The 19,833-nt window shown below is 54.5% G+C and overlaps 1 protein-coding gene across 1 annotated transcript in view; it reads right to left on the bottom strand.

Moving 5' to 3' along the window:
* Positions 1 to 4,601: 4,601 nt before the first annotated feature.
* The window catches only part of NMT1 (N-myristoyltransferase 1), a 28,863-nt gene continuing 13,631 nt past the window's right edge, over positions 4,602 to 19,833 (bottom strand). The window contains exons 3-12 of the mRNA XM_013045921.2: positions 19,225 to 19,369; positions 14,291 to 14,409; positions 13,196 to 13,287; positions 12,114 to 12,230; positions 11,226 to 11,396; positions 10,094 to 10,202; positions 7,478 to 7,648; positions 6,741 to 6,908; positions 5,579 to 5,716; positions 4,602 to 4,960 (exon numbers count right to left, since the gene is read on the bottom strand). Coding sequence (XP_012901375.1) covers positions 4,940 to 4,960; positions 5,579 to 5,716; positions 6,741 to 6,908; positions 7,478 to 7,648; positions 10,094 to 10,202; positions 11,226 to 11,396; positions 12,114 to 12,230; positions 13,196 to 13,287; positions 14,291 to 14,409; positions 19,225 to 19,369 — 1,251 coding nt within the window. The 3' untranslated portion in view covers positions 4,602 to 4,939. The remainder of the gene's footprint in view (positions 4,961 to 5,578; positions 5,717 to 6,740; positions 6,909 to 7,477; positions 7,649 to 10,093; positions 10,203 to 11,225; positions 11,397 to 12,113; positions 12,231 to 13,195; positions 13,288 to 14,290; positions 14,410 to 19,224; positions 19,370 to 19,833) is intronic.

Here is a 19,833-nt window from a genome sequence, read left to right as displayed (position 1 = left end):
CAGAATCCAGACAGAACCTTCCAGAAAGGGGACTTTCTGAGCTTCAGGTGGAGCCCTGGCATTTTGGGTTCCATCAGGCATAAGCACCAACACGGACTCGGGACAGAGCTTGAGGACAGTTTCTGGCTTGGGGCTGGCGCTGGGCTGGGGCTTGAATGGGCCTCACGGACCCCAGGGCAGGGCTGGCTCTCCTTCCTGCAACCTGTGACCCAAGGCAGGAAGTGAGAGCCTCCGCCTGCCCTCCGCACGCTGAGAGCAGCGTTTGGTTCTGATGATCCGTGTGTCTCATAGAGGGTGCTCCCACTCTGAAGGAGCCAGAAGCCTCCCTACGAAGGAACCACAAAGGCCTCGGCCAGGCAGCCCAGACACATGGTTCTCAGGGCCGCCAGGAGGCCAGGTGGCTGGCCTGCAGACCTGGGGAGGGAGGCCCGGAGAAGCAAGGTGCCACGAGGCGGAGTCCAGTTACGGTGCACACAGAGCAGTTCGGGTTGTTCTGTCCCCACAGGGCCCGCTCAGGTCAGGGCTTGGGGGAGGGTCCTGTGTCGGGAGAACACTAGACCCTGAGCTGAAGCCCCCACCCCCACCATCCTGCTTCTCTTCTCTGGTTTGGTAAAGCATGAGGAAGGATTTCCTGCTGGGGTGAGACCCCAAAGCGGGGAAGTCGGCCTTGGAAGGGCAAGTCTTCGGTGCAGGAAGATGGGTGGGAATGACGATGGAGGGTGGAGGCAAGGAAGTCACTTTTAACTCCAGAGGTCCCGCCCACAGGGCTGTGTTCTCAGCCCAAATCGAAGGGTGGGGACAAGGCCTGAGCTTTGAGGGGCTAGAGTGTGTCGGATGGGAGCGCACTGATGACCCTGGGGGTTGGTCCTGTGTCTTCAGGCTGCAGCCCCCGTTCCCTGGAAAGGGGCTCCCTCGGAGGCACCAGCCTTTTTAGGTGGCCTAAAAGCAGCACAGGGTCAGGGAATGGATGAAAAGCTCCAGAGGAAGAGAATGGGGTGTGTGTGTGTGGTGGGGAGATGCGAATTCTAACTGCAGTCACTGGCACCCTTCCTCAGAGAACCATTCGGTAGGTGTGCAGTAGGTGCACACCTACCGAGCGTAACACTGGTGGCCGGCAGTGTTAAAAAGCACCCCCAGGGCCTAGAAGGGGAGATAGGGCATCTGGATGGGGGCATAGGGCAGTGGCTGACCCCCCCCCAGAGGGGCCACTTTGCCCTGCACTATTGGGGTGCTCTGCTCCCAGCTGTGGAAGCCAGGGACTGGCGCCACTGCCAAGGGTCCCTGCGGTTGGCCCAGGGCCCAGTGGCTCCTCTGTGAACCTGGGTCAGTCCCGACTCCTCACCCCAGGATGGGAGAAGTTAGGGGAAAAGAGCCAATTCCGCCCTGAGAGGAGACCCTCGCCCAGGGAAAGTACTCCAAGCTGCCTCCAGGGGATGCTCCCCAGCAGCTTTCCTTGAGGGGCCCTGCCGCCCTCTGAGAGGGTGCTCCAGCCAAGCCAGGTCCCCGGCTGGTTCCACTGCCACCTGCTGACCCGAGGAATTCGAGGGCAGAGAGGTTTGGTTCAGCTGCTTCCTTTATTAGAAACAAGTGAGATGTAACCAGTGGAACTACAATGCATTTGGTACTTCCTCCCCCCACCCTGGAAATGGATGCCCCTCCCACAGCCCAGGGACAAGCCCAGACAAAAGTGAAGCTTCCCCCTTCTCTGTTCCCACATTTGGCCCACCTTGCCTGGAGTCAGTATCTTTGAATTGAAAGACTGTCCCACACAACCTCCCAGGCGACAGCCTGTTGGCGGGCCTGCCTTCACTCGGCAGCAGGGCAAAACCGAAGCTGACTTGCGTCTCCTCTGGTTCTGGGGCGGGTTGGTCAGGCCACAGGAAGGCTGCCCCCCTGGCTGGGTAGGCACTGGTCAGGGATGTGTTCGTCCCCCACCCCTGGCCTGACAGTTGGGTCCTTACCCTCTCCCAGATGGCAGCTTCGAGAAGCTACCCAGGCTTTTGGGCTATCCTTTCGGTTGGTTAAATGCTGGTCATCTTTGGGCAAAGAATTCAGACCACAGGGACCCCCACACCTGGGCTTCATTGAGCCGGCAAGGAAGGGGGTTAACGGCAGTTAGATGAGAGCTGCAGGCAAGGCCTGAATTTCCCATAAACTGGGTGCTGAGGGGGCTTGGTGTGGGCCAGCCTTCAAAACGGACGTCAGCGTCTTTGAGAGTAGGCACTGGGTGGGGGGGTGAGCCCTACACATATCTCCACCCAGAGCTGAGGCCTCCTTTCTACCCAGCTCTCTCCCCACACGGAGATCAGAGGCCGTGGGAATGTGCCAAGGGGTCAAATGTAGTCAATCCAAAGGCAGGAGGTACACATGTGGAAACATGGAGTCCAACAGCCCAGCGGTGCCAACAAGGAGTACCGGGGGCGGGGGGGGTGGGGGCCATGCCCGGGAGGCCCTCCAACCACAGTTGCCGGAGTCAGGTCCCAGGTGAAGAGCTTGGAGGCCTCGGAGTCAGTCCCTTGTCTGGTCCACGCCAGCCACGGCTCCACCATCCTGTGGGGCTCCTTGTGGGGAGGCCCTGAACCCCAAGCAATGGTTCTCTCTGCACTCCCTGACCTGAAGTCCTGGCAAGGGTGGAGTGAAGAACCTGGGAACTGTTTGGACAAAAAGGAGACTAAGCAGGCATCAAGCTGACTCCTGTGGGCCGGGGCGACAGTGCCGAGGGCTGAACGAGGTCCCTACTGTGACATGACAGCAGAGTTCGGGGAGCAGGTCACATGGTCTTGGAGGGAGTCACGGGGGCCTTTCCAGGAGATGCTTCTTCTAGAGCAGGCTCAGACTCCATCTGTGACCTGGTCAACCGAGGCAAAGCTCACTCCGGTGCAGCCCCAATCTCAGCGGCAGCTGGGCCCAGGGCCAGAGCTGACAGAGCCTACAACAGGAAGCCTTTCCAAGTTCCAGGTCTCGCCCAGGGAAGGAGAGAGTCCGGCACTTCGTTCTTTGATATCCTCAGATGCATGCACAGGGTAAGCTGCTCTGGGAATTTGGGGCGCGGGGTGTCCGATGTCAGCCAAGGCTCTAAAGGCAAGCCCTGTCTCTCTGGCTCCTCCCGTCTGTGGAATGCAGTGCACATCTTGCTAAGAACAGCAGCTTCTTTGGTCTGGGTATCTTGGAGTCAAGGAGTCAAAAGTCAGCTGGGATCGCTGGTGCATGCAGTCTGCAGCATGGGGGAGAAGGGACGCCCCTAGTGGCCGCCGGTGATAATGCAGGACAATGGGGCTGCAGGCTCCAGCAGCAGTCTCTACATAGAGTCCGGCCCAAGCACTTTGCTCCAGCTCTGGGGACTCTGCACAAGTTAGCCTCTGGCCAACCCGAAGCCCGAAACTCCGCTCTGTCAGCCTGCAGAGCAGGGCTTCAGTTAGTGGGAACTGGCTAAACCTGGCCGCCTGGCCAAAGCTTCCTCACCCCTGCACGTAGGTGAAGGCAGCCAGGAAACCAGCTCACGCGCACGCCCCCCTCTCCTCCCGTTTACCTTCTCCTCAAGCAAAGATCCATACAAGCCTGCATGGGGCTTTCTGGCAATTCCAAGACCTGATCCTCCCAAGGCCTACACGGACAGCCACGTGATCTGAGGCTCCGTCACTTCTGGGGAGACTGGCAGCATCAATAACCATCACCATCACCACAAAAATCCACAAAACCTCATTAGCGAAAATCAGATTCAAACCACAGCAACACGCCATCATTTCTGTCGTCAAATCCAGACCAGTGTCTGGCCACCGCTCCCTGCTACCACTCGCAGGCTGCGCATCTTGGAAAGAAGCACAAGAGATAGCCAATGGATCAGAAGGCACAGGCCAGGGGCTGGCGGCTGAAGGGGTCTGGATGTCGTCCCCACGCCATCCTTGGCCAGCCACCCCAGGGCTATCTGGGTGCCAGCTCTTTGCCCTCTCTAGGACGAGCTCAGCAGGGATTGCACTGGTCCGGTTCTCCACAAGGTCCCAGATGCTACAAGGAGGTCAAAGGTCTCCTTCAAACTACCAGTCACCCCAGGCAGTGGAAAAAACAATGTTGCGAGGGACTCATCCCTGTAAGGTTGGCAACAACAGTGGGCTAAAGAGCCGCTTAAAATCAGCTGGCAGGATGACTTCCCACAAGGAGCAGGGCTAGGATGGGAGTTCATAAATGAACTCTGCTTCCGCAGACAGTCCCTGCTGCCCAGTGACAGGATGTGGAAAAGGCCCGGCCTCTATGGAACGGCCGGAGTCGGGTCCCACCCAGGACGCCACCTGCGGTTCTGCGAGCTCCGAGCCCGCCCCAGGCTCTGCACTGTCCCTCCACCTTTCCCTGCCTTCTCAAAGTGAATCATTTCGGCCCATCCAGAAGGGGGACTGGAGAAGATTCCCCACATCCTCTTTCTCCTGCTCCCCCAAGAAAAGCCAATGCCTGCTTTCAGAACAAAACAATTCACTGTACCAATATGTGTTTGTCTGCCACTGTCCTTGGATTCTAAATCTGATGAATGATCTGGATTCAGTTTTCATTAGAGACCGAACATCCTTGTACATTTGGAACGTGAAAGATATTTAAAATATTTATATATATATAATATATATATATATACTTTTATTATTCACCCGTTAACTCCATAATATGCCAATCACGAGCTAGTTTTCAGCAGTTACATTCCCTTGATCACGGCTGCAGAAGGATGTGATTAATTGGAAAACAGGGAGACCAGAGTCACGGCCAGAGGTGACATCGCGCAGCCTACGCCATTGCAATACAATTGTCAAGTTCAGCGGCGGTTTGGTAAAGCCGGTTCAGTTCTGTCCCCTGTGCCAGGGATTCTCACGTTTGTGAAAAGGACCAACAAGTGGTGGGGTTCCATTTCCTGGTTTGACTTCTCAGTGGCTTTATCCAGAATCTCACTGGCAACCGATTACTGTAACACCAGCCCAACCTAGGAGAGCCAATGGGGAGAGGCAGAGTTGAGCTGACAGTTGTCCCAAGTCTGTCCCCTTCCCTTCTCCCTCCACACCCCACTTCAGAAGTCCCAAAGGGCGGAGTACCCTCGGTGCCCCTGAGCTGTGTGAGCAGGCTCACGGGGAGCCTGGACCTTTCGCTCAACCCCTATGAGGGGCTTCCTACATCCCTCAGATCCTTTGAGGAAAGCAACCGCCAGTCCCAAAGCCTCTGTCCAGCTCATCGGTCACTGATTTTGTAAATGCTGATGACTCCACAGGGAACTGCTGAGGGTGACGCTGGGATGAGGGCAGAAGCCCAGAAGAGGAAACCCCTCAGATCCTTAGACTAGAACCTTCCTGGCTAAGTGCGGGCGGCAGTCCCCTGAGGTGGTCCCCAGTGCGCGGCTAAGGCGGCTCACCTCATGGGGGAGAGAAGCTGGAGACAAGCTTCTTGGTTTTGTGTGGCTCTGGGGCCTGTCTCCTTTGCCCCCCTCACACCAGCTGCTGAAGGGGAATGTGGGCCCTGCCGATGCTGGGGCTCAGACCCGTGGCCCCGTCTCTGCTGGCGACATGAACCCCCTGAGCCCAGCTGCACTGCTGGGCCCAGACGTTACCTTCTCCGCTCCCATGCTGGGGCATTTCCAATTGTAAAGGTAATACTGCAGGTTGCCGTCCCCTATGCCGAACTTGAGCTTCTCCAGGAAGGTTTTGTTCTCCATGAGATCCAGTGCATTGAACACGTCGAACCCTTTCTGCGGGGCAGCAGGAAGAAACAGGAACGGGTGAAGAGAGAGAGAGAAGCTGCCTTGCCTTCCTGTCCATTTCTACCACGTACACCCCAGCTGTGCGGCGAGGCGCCCGGGAGAACCATCTCCCTTCGGAAGCCCCAGCTGCATCTGTGTTCGAGCCGAACTCTGCCAGCGCCTGCTCTCCAGGCTGGTTCTCGTGACTCTCAGAGCACCACACCACCAGGCCCCTAGTGGCCACCAAGTGCATCCTTGTGTCCTCGGCACCCCGGTCACTGCTCCTGTGGTTCTGTGTTAGGCCTCCCCAAAACACTGGGCACCGGCACAGTCTTCTCCGGAGACCAAGCCCCAAAGCGCGTCCTCTGAAAAGCTGGCTGCTATCAGTGGTTCAGCATCAGTGCTGCCCCTTAACTCCCTGACACCCCAACTACTAGGCCTTCACTGTGTCCCCTGGGCTTATGGCAGCTGCCACGCTGCTCCAAGACCGTGACAAAGACACTTCCTAAATCTCACCCAGTTGACCAGAAGGTCTTGCAGGGCACAAGCTGGACGGGCCACCATCCGGCCGGCCCATGTGGACTGGCCTCAGTTCAGGTAGGACCCACGAAGAAGGGCTGACTGACGCTGACCTCTTCGGGGGTCAAAGCAGCCCGGGCCCCACCCCCGCCACGCGCTACTGTCAGCCGCTCCGGTGACTCACCATGACAGGGACCCAGCTCCCCCTCCCAGGCTGGGGAAGTTGTGAGAACCCCTCTCCTCCCGGAGCAGGCCTGGCTACTCAGGCTCCTTGGCAGCACCTCCCATGAGAACGAAACTCACTGAAATAAATCAGTAGTTCAATGCCTTCGCTTCCCGTTGACATTCCTCGTTCCCTCCTAGCGTGGAGCTGCTGGCTGAGAAGTGCTGGGCCCCTTCCTACGAGGAGCAGGAGGCCGAGCAGGGCCGGAAGCCCCGGCCTACAGGCAGCTGTGCCCACCACGGCTCCCACTGCCCCGTCCCCACGCCTCCCCGGGCCCTCCGGTCTCCTCACCATTTTGGCGAGAACAAGAGCGTCGCTCATGAGGTCTAGAAGAGGGGTCTGGGTGTGGACGTTGTAGAAAGAATAAGCAGCCTTTAGACTCTTGTGGGTTGGATGGTTCATGATGGTGGAGGGAAGCGTATAAAAGCTGAGGAAGTCTGTCACCTCACCATTTGCGTTCTGAAGGGAAAACAACGCAAGGAGGCAATGTCACACAGGCCTGGGGACGCTGCCGCCGGGAAGAGCTTCCTACGGCTCTCACACCACCCTCAGCAGCTCTGCCCCCCGAGATGACTGGGTGCACACTGAAACAGGGGGCGCAGGCAGGAGGGAACACACTGGTCAAGGGCACCTGGGGACAGAGCCAGGACGAGAATCCAGGCCGGACTGCGGGCTGCCCCTGCAGAGCGCTCCCTGTGGCCCACATCCCCGCTGACCCTGGCGGGCGCCACCATAAGCACAGCAGGCGGGTCTCCAAGGCTTACCGAGGAAGAGGGGCCTAGTTCTCTCTACCCCGTCACCTGCGCGGGGACTGGGGGTGGGGCAGGGGCAAGAAGGGCTCACGCCAAGTCCAGAGGGGATACTGTTAGCAAGTACAAGCTACGGCTTCCTCTCTGCAGGGAGGACCGAGCCCGGAGGCTCAAGGAAGTCTAGGAGGCCAACGCTGGCATCCATCAGTCGGGCCTCCGGTCCCCGAGCCGCTGGAGGAGAATGCCTCTCAGGGGCCCAGGACTGCCCTCCCCGCTCACCTCCACCACGAAAGTGTCGATGATGTTCTCCTGGGGGTAGAACCAGTGCTCCACCTCCTCCTGGCTCATGACTGGTGTGAGGTGAAACTGCTTCAGGTACCTGGTGAGGAGCTGGTGTACTACTGGAATGTCCTTTTTTTCCATTGGTCGCAGTCCAGCTGTCTTGGGCGTCTGGAAGGCAGACAGACGGGACAGTATCAGGTATGCTTGAACGTGAGCCTCTGGACTCCCCATCAAGTTCTGAAGGCACTGGAACCTTCAGACTGTCCCCCTTCCTACCCCAACCCTGGAGGCATCCACCCAGGCCATCAAGAGAGAACCCTCAGTAACCCCTGGCAGGGGCCTCTCATGGCCCCCACACGCTCAGGAGCGAGTCCTGCCTTGTCAGGATCTTCAGGTCTCTCCCTCCTAGTGAAGGCCACCCTCTCTGGCTGAGTCTATTGCTTCCATCTCTCATCCACATAGCCCAGGCCATTTTCCGAAGAAAACACAACCCATCCCACCCCTCCTTGCTCTAAACTCCCTAATACAGAGCAGGAGACCTTCCACCCTCTGGACCAGTTGGCAGCTCTGACTGTCCTTCCTGTCCCTCTAGCCCAGTGGGTCTCAAAGGGGCTGATTCTGAATATAGGACAATATTCTGAGATATCTTCGGTTGTCACAACTAGAAGGGGTGCTACCGACATCTAGCAGAGAGAAGCCAGGGAAACTACCAAACACCTTATTATGTACAGGATGGTCCCCACAACACAATTACCCAGCCCCAAATGTCAATGGTGCCATGAGGGAACAAAACCCTCATGGACGTGCTGGGGTGGGCACAGGCCCGGGCTACCCATCCACCTAGCAAAGCCCTTCTTGGCTCCTTTTCTCCAAACCCTCGCCCCCTTGTCCCACTGCACTGCAGCTGATCTGTCTATGCTGGTGTCTCTCCACTGGACTAGGAGGAGCACTTCACAGACCAGCTCCTTGCCTAGGCATGCTGGAACCCCTGGGCCCGGCAGAGTTGACACCCCGGGCCCACTTTGTCTGTCTGCTTGGACCCTGCCACACCAGTCTGCTTCCAGCTGGGCCTGCTGCAAGTTAAATTCTGAAGAAAAGCACCAAACTCCTGGGACTTCATCTTAAATCAGGATCCCACCCCACAGCTGCTTTTTCTTAAGGCAGGCTTCCGTGGAATGAACCCATGTGATGTTCTGGAGTAAATACTGGGTCTCACAGAACATCCCCAAAGATTCAGGACACAAGACAGGGTCAGCCAAATCTGGAAGCAGGGTGGGGTAACAGTTTATACAGCTCGGTTACCGTGTGATTCAACTGCTTCTCTGTAGAAACTGCCTTTTTTTAAAAAAAAAATTTCATTTGTTTATTTTACTGACAGAGATCACAAGTGGGCAGAGAGGCAGACAGAGAGAGAGATGGAAGCAGGCTCCCTGCGGAACAGAGAGCCCGATGTGGGGCTTGATCCCAGGACCCTCAGATCGTAACCTGAGCCCCGAAAGGCAGAGGCTTTAATCCACTGAGCCACCCAGGCACCCCTAGAAACTGCTTTCAAAGAGCTGTTCCAGGACCTCAGCCACCCAAATTCCCCACTAATCCTGTATCTCCGGAGAACACTTACTGACCTCATTTCTACATGGCAGCTCCCACAAGGACACCTCAAATTCTGCACTGAAAGGGGCTCTCACCCACAGGCGGGGAGATCCAGAGACAGTCTTCTGGCTACGACACTACTTTAAGAATGCCCTCTGCCTGCCTGGAACTCAGGATAAATCTGTCCTCACAATAGGAGGAGAAGACACCCATCATAGCCCCCCGAATCTGTTTTCTGGGGTGGCATCTAACTGTCACAGTCTCTCAAAACAGGACACGACTGACCCGGACTCGGTGGTGGACCAGCCTGATCCCAGAGTGATTAAGCCAGCCTGATAGCCAACAAAGGCAGGCAGGGAGCCCCCTGATCGGTGGGCACCCAATAACCATGCTGACCCTGGAAGCTCTGCAGGAGGACAAGCGACTTTGAGGTAATCAGGCTCCCAAAACCAGGCACAAGCAGAGAATGAGCAGTGGCATTTCTTCCATTGGAAAATTAGGTAAACTGAGACCCAGAACAGAAAACCAGCTGCCTACTCCTTCAACTGGCCAGACCTGGACTGGGGGGACTGGGATTAGAAATCTGGGCAACCCTCCCAGGCTTGGGTCACCCCTTCTTCCCCTCAGTGACAGAGGCTGGAAAGATACTCTAGCTTATTTACACAGGCCCTGGGCGGCGCTGCGGTTCGGTGAACAGGTTTTTCTTTCTATTTATGCCTCGCTCGGGCTCCAGTCACAAAGAATAGGTGTTCTCTGAGCTCATCAACAGCTGACATGGTAGCTAGCCCAGGTGCAGACACAGGAGAACTGAGAAAGCCAAACTAAAATAAAATCTTTGCTATAGACAGCAGAGACAACAGGGACAGAAAGCTGAGGAATTAGGAAACTCTGAGTTGGGTCACTTCTCTGATGCTCCCCCATTCCCACGGCCCCACCAAAGCCTTGCTGCGTTCCTGCTGAGGGCGGGGCTCTCAGCCTCTCCCACTCCCCCATCCCCAACCACCATCCCGGAGCACCACTGGCCTCTGGCAGTCGGTAGAGCTTCATGGTACGCTGCATGGTCATATTTCTGCTCAGGTGGGAGAACTTCACTTCAATCAGCTTCCGTGGGTTTAGGGACCGATGCCAGTACCTGTGGGGGACACCAATATCCTATCCTCAAGAGAATTCTGGTAAGTCCCACGGAGAGCGATGGCATGGTACTCTCCAGATGGCCAGCAGGTGGCGTGAGAGACACACCATGCCCCAAGAGCGCCCGGGGCCAGCACTGGGCTCTCCAACAAGCCCCCAGTAAATTCACAGCTGCCACAGCTCTCCCTGAATTTTCTGTCTACTTTTCTTGCCCCAGTTCCAAAAGCCAAGTCCATCTCAGTTCTCAGAATGTGCACCCTCCTCCTCCCTCCTCTACTGCATTTGCCTGGTGTTTCAATTCTGAAGTTCTTTTTTTTTTTTTTTAAGATTTTATTTATTTATTTGACAGTGAGAGATCACAAGTAGGCAGAGAGGCAGGCAGAGAGAGAGGAGGAAGCAGGCTCCCTGCTGAGCAGAGAGCCCAATGTGGGACTCGATCCCAGGACCCTGAGATCTTGATCTGAGCCGAATGGAGAGGCTTAACCCACTGAGCCACCCAGGCGCCCTCAATTCTGTCATAGATGTGGATGTTTGCTGGAATGGCACTGTCACACATTGTCACACATTCTTGAAGCAGAGACTGTTCAATTGCTTAAAACAACTTTCTGGGGCAGAGGCTGTCCTTGGGTCCTGCTGGGATCAGACATGCTTTCTTTGGCCCACAGAATATTCAAAACAAAATGAAGCCAACCACTTAAAACTCCTGGACATTTACTATCAAAACTCAGCTTTGGGCTGGTCCGTAAAAACTTCAAAACCCCAACAGAATGACCCCCACTTCCAAAAGGCGGGAATCAGCAGGACTGGAGAATGGTGAACCCCTCTGGTCAGGGCACCCACTCTCCAGTCTGTTCCTACAAACTCCCCCTTCACTCTTCTGTGCCCTGCACCTGGCTCCCGTGGGCAGACACCAACCCCCTTATCAGACAGGAGAGAAGCAGGATGCTCCCGGGCCAGAGATGCAAGCTCCTTAGCGAGAGCGGGCACAGCCAAGACCAGGGAGTGCCTGGCGGGAGACTTTTACCTGCAGGTGCCGACAGGCTTTGGTAATACCACCCCGGCAGTGTAAACAGCTTGGAAAATGCCCTCGAGGTGAACCCGCCGGGTTATCTCCCGGATCAGGACTGGAGCCACCCTCTTGGATCGCAGCTTCTTGTGGACACACAGGAAATTGATCTCCACCATCTTCTTCTCTCTGGAGAGAAAGGAAAACCCCCCAGGGACCGGCTTTTAATGAGGAAGGTAATCCCTTCAAGATCCGGGAGCCCGCTGCCCCCCTGCTCTGCAACACCAAGCAAGGAAGCCACTCCTTTCAACCAGACCCCACTGTCAGAGGGAGGTGGGACTCAAGCCAACTTCTTTATTTGGAGGCACCACCAGGACCTGCTTGGTGAAACCCCACGAGCAGGATGCGGAAGTCCCCCCTATAGCTGGCAGGGCATCTCAGAGTTAAGTCAAGGGCTAGCTTGGAATGTCAAGGGTTCTGACACCCACAGGAATCTCGATCTTGAAGCCCAGAGGACTGTGGTGGTTGGTTCTGATGTTTCCAGGGAAAATGGAGAGCAGAGCTCAGAGCCCCCACAATTGGATGTTGAGTCACACTGGCTGGGGCCCACTTCTGAAGTCGCTAAAGTGCGCCAATGTGTGACAGGCGTTATAAGCGCCAACAGGCCCCGTGCAGATAGCTCCCCGGACCTCACCGTGGACCCCATCCAGCCCAGATCACCAACAAGAGAACCAGCAGCAACTCAGTGCAACAGACAGACAGTTCCTGTTATGAATTTCTATTCCCAGGACCTGAGTTCCTTCCCTTCACCCTTTCTTCCGTGGAAGGTATGCATATCTTTTCTACCCCGCTCCCAGACCAAGCAGGATGGCGGCAACGTGGTAGGCGGTTGGCGCTGGTGCTTACGTGTCATAGATGTGGATGTTTGCTGGAATGGCACTGATGAACCCAACCAGTTTCCGACTTGAGACCACTCGAACCCCGCAGTGCCACTGGGGGAGCCAGCCAGGTGGCCGGAGAGCCCTAGAAGAGAGACAGAGGCTGTGGCTGCAGGAAACCAGTGTGCTGGCCAGATGGTTTGCGCTCCACAGAGGAGTCTGTTCTCACCTCCTACTCTACCTCTCTGGGGTTAACAGCTAATTCTCTCTAGGGCCAAGCCCTCCTGGACACACATGGGCCCCTTCCTGCGGCTCAGCCCACCTGGCCCACTCACCCACCCAATCCAAGGCTGTCATACTGAGGACTTTGCACCCGATGAATTTCTTTGTGCTCGCTCACTTTGCTCGCTTAAGCCAGATGACCGGCTCAGAGTTGGAGAGTCCCATGGTTGTGAGTCGATCATGGAGGCCCCTGAGCTCTGGTTTCCACCTTCCCTCCAGGCACCATCAGCCCCTCTTTCTGCCTGCCCAGTCTTCCCTTTCAGGCAGTCCCTCTCCAGTCCAGCAGGGCCATTTTCAGATAATCAAGCATGCTCAGGAACTGGAGAGAAAATGACTTGTTTTTTTTTTTAAAGACTTTATCTATTTATTTATTTGACAAAGAGATCACAAGTAGGCAGAGAGGCAGGCAGAGAGAGAGGAGGAAGCAGGCTCCCTGTGGAGCAAAGAGCCTGATGCAGGGCTCGATCCCAGAACCCTGGGATCACGACCTGAGCTAAAGGCAGAGACTTTAACCCACTGAGCCACCCAGCCACTCCCTCTTTTTTCTTTTGAAATCTCATTCCTCCTTCCCTTCTTATACCAAGTCACCATGTAACACTCTTCTTCTGGGAAAAAAATGCCACTAAATCCTCCCTCATCCAGTCATTCTGCCTTAAATAAGGTTTCGATACCTAGCTCCACTAGAAACAACTTTCCTTCAGATGTGGGAACTCAAAATGGACACCCTCATTTGCCATTCAGAGGCTGGTTCTTAACAGGGAAAGTAGGCCCGCCATGGGGTCCTGCCACGCGCCCCGCCCGAGCCGCCAAGAAGGCTTCATGGCTCACCACAGCAGAAAGTCCGGGGAGTAGTCGAATCGGAACATATTGTCGTCGTCTTCCACGTAGTTCTCATTCAGGAGGCCATAGAGCTCTTTCAGCTGCGGAGAGACAAGTGGCCACCTCAGAGCCACCCTGCCATCGTGGGGGGCTTTGGAGTGGGGGGAGGCGACCCTAACTCCCTGGGGCTCTAAGCTTTCCAGAAGGACAAGGCAAACTACAAAAAACCAGGTTTCATCTCATACATCTGTTTGTTTTTTTAAGGACTTTTTAAAAAAAGATTTTATTTATTTATTTGACACACAGAGAGAGATCACAAGTAGGCAGAACAGCAGGCAGAGAGAGAGGGGGAAGCAGGCTTCCCGCTGAGCAGAGAGCCCGATGCGGGGCTCGATCCCAGGACGGTGGGATCATGACCTGAGCCGAAGGCAGAGGCTTAACCCACTGAGCCACCCAGGCGCCCCTCATAAATCTGTTTTGCTCCTGGCATGGCAGGGACTCTTTTGGAACAAGCACCCTGGCTGAACTAGGGAACTGAGCCCCCGAGAGCCAGAGCGGCAGACTTTAGTTCATTACAGCGACAGAGTAAGAATGGCATCCCGCTACCCAGCCACTCCGTTGTAAGATGGAGAATGAACACACAGATGAACCGGAAAACAACTGCCCGCCAGAAAGGTAGCGCCTTGGGGAGCTACACAGCTTAACGCTCCAACCACCTGAGAAGCCAGAGACTATTTAATGCGGCATCTTGGGGGTGAGTGCCCGGCTGGTGAAGTAGGTGACTCTTGGGCTTGGGTTTGCGAGTCTGAGCCCCACACTGGGCGTAGAGATTACTTAAAAAATAAAATACTAAAAAAAAATATGGCGTCTTGGGCAGGCCTCAGAGGCAAGATGGGGGCCAAGGTGGGGTGGGTGTGTGTGCGTGTATGTGCATATGTGCACACACACATGCAGGTACACACGCGCATGTCCTCTCCAACCTACTTGGATCGGCTCTCAAGAAAGTCCCTGAGGAAGGCCTGAGGAGCAGCTGTCTCCACATGACAGCAGGGCTCATGGAAAATGGCGCCCAATCCACAGAGCAGCCTGCCCAGGCCTACTCACCACACCACGGTCCCCCAGGTCCAGGGCATCCCAGGTGAAGCCCTGGGGCAGGGTGTAGGGCTCCTGGCGGATGTTGTCTTTGTCAGGCTCCACAGGCCCATGGGTGTTCACCACTTCTCCTGGAAGAAGAGCACAGCTGTGAGCCTCACCCTCTGTCTTGGAGTGGGGGGTGGGGAACTCAGCTCAAACATCGACCCCGGCAAATTCCTCCTGTCCCTAGGAGCCCTCCATCTAGAAGAACACTTTGTGCTTGGCAATTGCAGACCGTCTCTCCATCTACCCTTAGTCCCCAACGGAGAGCCAACTCATAGCAAAGCCTCAGAACAATCACTGAGATCCAAGGTGGTTGGTTTTTTTGGAAATTCTTTTACATCTCCCTTTGGTTACTAAATGGCAAACATTTATCTTGACTCATTTGGCTTCCTGCCTTCCGGCTGGTATAAAAAGGACCATCATGGTCCTGGCCCAGGCCCATCAACCTGGATGGATTTATAAGGAGTTGCAACAAGGCTGCTTTTGTGTCAACAGCAACAACAATGTACGGGGCCCACTGCTGAACCAGACGATGGCAGAGAGGCGCCAGGCTCAATCTCGGCCCTGCCAGCCTTGGCCTTCAGCAATGTGGGCCAGTTAACTGCTTCTGCCAGCTTGGGCCCTCAGTGTTTACAGAGCCCTACAAGTGTCTTTAGGCTGAATCAATGAATCTACACAATGCTGCCGGGAAGTTACCCTCTGCCACGCCCCCGCCCTGGATGGCGCCCTTCCTCTGTGCAGTGTGGGGACAGTGCTGGGGGCGGGGAGGGGTGGGCTCAGATGATTCGGCTCTGATGCCCACGCATGAGATACACCTGAACAAACTTGACCACTTATTTTTGGCCCTTGGAATGATTTGGTTTCCACATTCAGAACTCATTCATATTCACACTTGGAAGAATGCAATGTTTAGTACATTCTGAAAACGGAATCTTCAAAAGGGACCAACTCAGGACACTGCTTGCTCCCAGCATCCGGCTCTGTACACACTCGGCACTCAATTCAGGCCTTCACTGACTTGCAGAGCCCTGGCCCAAATATGTCATTCCAACGTGCTGAAGGCAGCGGTAACGGACCCGTGGAGCAGGTGTAGTAGGAGAGACCACCTCAGGCTGTGAGGTGAGGACAAGGCCATTAGGACTGACCGTCTCATTCTCCCTCACTCAGCACATGTACCGAGCACCGACCCACGTCAAGACACTGGGCACAAGTGCACAGCAGGGAAAAGACAAGGTCCCGGTCCCCACAAGATGGACCACCTTCTGGGGAAGTATTTAGTAAGTCATTACCAATGTGTTAGGGGTCACAAACTGGAAAGTGCAGGCAAGGAAGCAACCGGCCACCTCCTATTTACCATCTGGCTTCCCGGGAGATTTGCTTGGGAAAGAGGTTGTATTTTTCTTCCCTAATTTAGAAACTGGCCTTTTGATTTATTCATAAAATAGCCCCAATGAATTAATTTAACATAAGTCAATCTACTTCCAGTCCACTGCCATGTGAAATGTTTGGTGCTCACAAAGCCGAGAGGTCTACCTCCTCAGCAGGTCCCAAGGACCTCTCTGCCAGTCCTGTGGAGGTGCTGGTTGGTCCCTGCCGTGTATTGAATTTATACCTTTTTTCAAAATACATTTAACTTCAAAACCTCTTTCTTATTTTTTCCTAAAATGATTTCCATGGACAAGATATTCGTAGTCTTCCCCACTGTACTACAATCATCGCAAGGCCAAATCTTTCTCCCTAGGCTGGTTACCAGGGCCTGTGCAATGAGCATTTCCATTCGCTCCTTCACCACGTGTTCGTGGAATCCCAGGGCACAGCAGTCCTGGGGCAGGAGCTCATGTGATGGGATGGCACAAGCCCTGGTCACCACAGGCCCTGACAGACAGGTGAGCAGGCACCTCCCCTGCAGCAGAAAGAGGGTCCCTGACCATGATAAGCCAGCTTTCCTAGGTCATCTCAAGGCTCTTTGGTATCTGCAAGCCATAGCTGACAAGGTAGAGTTCCAGGACTCTGGGGTGCCAACAGAGCTGGGGAGCAGCCCTAGGCTCCTGCACAGTCCTGCCGGCAGCTGCCACCTTCAGGGAGAAGCGGGTCTTCCACCTTCTCCTCGGGGCTCTCGAGCGCCCCCTGCTGTGCAGGGGTGGGAAACTGCCAGAGAATGGTCAGGGTACATACAGCCAAAGGTCACTAGGCCACCCGACCCAGTAACCAAGTAAGGATGCTGGGAACTTTAAAAAGAAAACTTTGTACTTTCAGAGGGTTCCTTTCTGTACATTCTCCCCCCAAAATTCTCTCTGCCTTTCAACATCAAAGACCCAAAACCACGTACCACAGCAACCATGAGCGACTTGGAAGCAAAGAACATGAGATTTGGGAGACTGGGAACCAAACGGACAGGGCAAGGAAGAGGGTGAGAGTGGGGAGGCTTCTCTCTCACAGCCCAAACCACGTACAAGTCTGAGTTCTCCCTTGGGTAGTTACTTGTACAAACGAGTCTAAGAATGGCGAAATTCCAATCCACAGAGGGGATTCAAAGTTTATTTGAGAACAGAACTGCGTGTGCATTTGGGAACACAGAACCGTCACGGTCACACAGCCTAAAACAGCTGCTGTTCAAAAGCCTCCTCCGTGGCGAATTTAGGACTGTAAACTACAAAATCCCAGCTAGCGGTATACAATCTAATCACACCTCTCCCGACAAGGTGAGCAGTAAACAGTACACTTGAAAGGCTTCTCGACCACTGGTGGGGAAGATCACGGCAAGAAGAAGCTGTAAGACACACTACCCCAAGGAAAACTAGGCTGGCACCTCAGCCACGCAGGCCAACCGAAGCTTCTGATGTGGTACTCCCTGCGGGTCGCCTCACGAAAACAAAGGAAGCCTTCTTTTAGGTCTGACCATGGACCGGAAAGGCAGACTGGTCAGGTGCTAAGAGCAACAGCTCTTCCCCCGGGCCCCACGTCACACACAGCCCGGGAGGCACATCCAGAAGAAATAACAGCTGAGCTCGTTCCACCTTCCTGAGGGCGTCAGGGCTCCTGTAGCAACCGTGTGGCTTTGTCACAAACTTTCTGACAGTGAAACTGGAGACCCTACATTTATGGGAGGAGAAACAGAGGCAGGTAACATAGAGTAACTGGACTGATGAGGAACAGCAAGAAGCCCATGGACCCCAATTCATCGCTGTGAAGAATGAAGCTAAGTTACCCATTTGCAAATTCTTTTTCTTTTTATCCTTTTTTTTTTTTTTAAGATTTTAATTTATTTATGACAAAGAGAGGCAGTGAGAGAGGGAACACAAGCAGGGGGAGTGGGAGAGGGAGCCCAATACGGAGCTCAATCCCAGGACCCTGGGATTATGACCCAAGCTGAAGGCAGATGCTTAACAACTGAGACAGCCAGGGGTCCCCCATTTACAAATTCTTAATGAAAAATAAAATTGGACCAAAACTCCCAACACCTATCTGAAAACTGGGCCAAGATGCCTGGCGGCCACCACAAAATGCCCCATCAAGCATTTCACTCAGAGGTGGGGGGGTGTCGCTCTTGACGTTCTTCCTGCTCCTTGGTGGGGAGGGGTCACGGGGACCCGCTCCTGGTAATGCCCTACTAACAGCATTAACTGTGACCCACAGCCTTGCTGGAGGGCTCCACCAGTGGGCCTGGGACCTGGCTGACCTGGGCAGCCTGACAGACAAGGCAGATGGGTCGGGACAGGGTTCTGGAATAGTGCCTGCTGCCAAATCACCACCCCTCACCCCCCAGGCAGTGCTCTGCTTTCCACTCCCCGTGGGGGCGCACCTCAGCTTGCTTCTGGATGGTGACTAAGCTGTCCAAGAACCGCATCTGCTCTACAGCAGTGCCTGAAACCTGCGGTGTGGACACAAATGCCCTCAGATTCCGATGCCACAGGTCTGACAGGGGGCCTGAGAGTCCGCATGTCCACAACTCTTAGGCAATGCGCACCCCGCTGGTCTGAGGACCACACTGAGTAGCACTGACCACCTCTGGAACAGATCATCTCTGTGGGCACAGCCGCTCCTTTCCCCTCTCCAGTCTTTGGCTCTGCCCTGCCCTCACCCCCTCTTCCCCATCAAACGTTCTGGAAGAGAGCAGTCACACACACAACCTGAAGGCCACTTACATTTGGTATCTGAATGCATGTCTTCTCAACACACTTACTTTCTCAGTCACAGAGAAAATGGGCATTGGGCCATCAATAGGCCCAGAATTGTGGTGCAACTGCTCCTGAAACTTCTCAACAGTTAGGTCTGAAGTTAGCCATCAACGTTAGCTGTGGCTCAGTCTCAGAAGGTGTCTCTAACTCTACTGTGTCGGTCTCTCTAGAATCCTTTTAGCTTTTCTGCCTGTCCCACCCCTTTACGAGCTCAGTAGAGCTTTTTTAAAGGGTGCCAACCAAACCTGCAGAGGACATTCCCGGGGTAGAGCCATCACTGTTGAGCAAACGGTCAGGTGACGCACAGTTGGGAAGCATGCACTGGCTGAGAGACAAAGGCAAGGGACTGGGGACTCGACCCACCCCAGGGCCAAATATCTGCCCGACAAGCAAGAGGGTCTCTCTACAAAATCTCTATGGGAAGACAGACCCGTGGGCGCACAACCCCACTCAGCCTGTGGCAATACAGTTTCTTTGTAGATTTATAGTAGATGATAATGGACTAAAGGAATCCGTACTTGTTCTCGATACGTACTCCTGTGAAACAGTAAGGTCTCTGAGCATTAGTGTTTCCTACACTGCATTTTAAAGACTACCCTCTAAAAATAACCACCAAGGAACTCCAAGACTCTTCCATCCTCCCCCCACAAACTCAGTGTGGCACCCAACACAGGGGTAAGACACATCCCTCCCCATCGCCTGGGGAAGAAACCACATACATACCCAGTTTGGGGACGGGCTGCGTGTCCCAGAACTGGTAGCTTCGCTTGCTAGCCTCCTCCATGGTTTTGGCAGGCCCCTGACCCACTGAGAAGAGTTCAATGGCCTTCTGTATTTCCTGGATCCTCTCGGCTGGCAAAGAGTTCATCTGGATGAGACCAAGTTGGGGAGAGAAAAGGCTCATTATGTTAACAAGTACTTTTGATTAATCACAAGTGCAAGAGTTAAGGGGTATAACTCAAGGAAGGGGTGTGGTTCCTCCATCCCAATCCCAGAGGTCAGATGTCATATGACAACCAGGGAGAGAGTGGTTGGCGATGCGCTCTCCGGACGGTGGGTGCTTATCCTTCTTAGCCTCTTTGTTTGGTGGCCAAAGGAGTACAAGTTCAGTGTAAAATTTCAAACAATGCAGAAATATATACTATATATAGAAAGTAAACAGCCAACAATCCCACCTCTTAAATATAATCCTTATCATCAAGTCTTAATTTAGGGGGTAGGGTGAAAAGAGATAAATATAATTTCAGGCTTTTTTCCATACAAGCTCCAAGCATACACACACAATTGTCAAAAAAACAGAATTGGGTCAGATGTTATTATTCTATATGCTGT

This window comes from Mustela putorius, unplaced genomic scaffold, assembly GCF_011764305.1.
Source record: "Mustela putorius furo isolate JIRA1106 unplaced genomic scaffold, ASM1176430v1.1 tig00000487_pilon_pilon_pilon, whole genome shotgun sequence".
NCBI classification, from domain to species: domain Eukaryota; kingdom Metazoa; phylum Chordata; class Mammalia; order Carnivora; family Mustelidae; genus Mustela; species Mustela putorius.
Note: the sequence above shows the minus strand (reverse complement) of the source record. Positions and strands in the feature narration are given on the sequence as shown.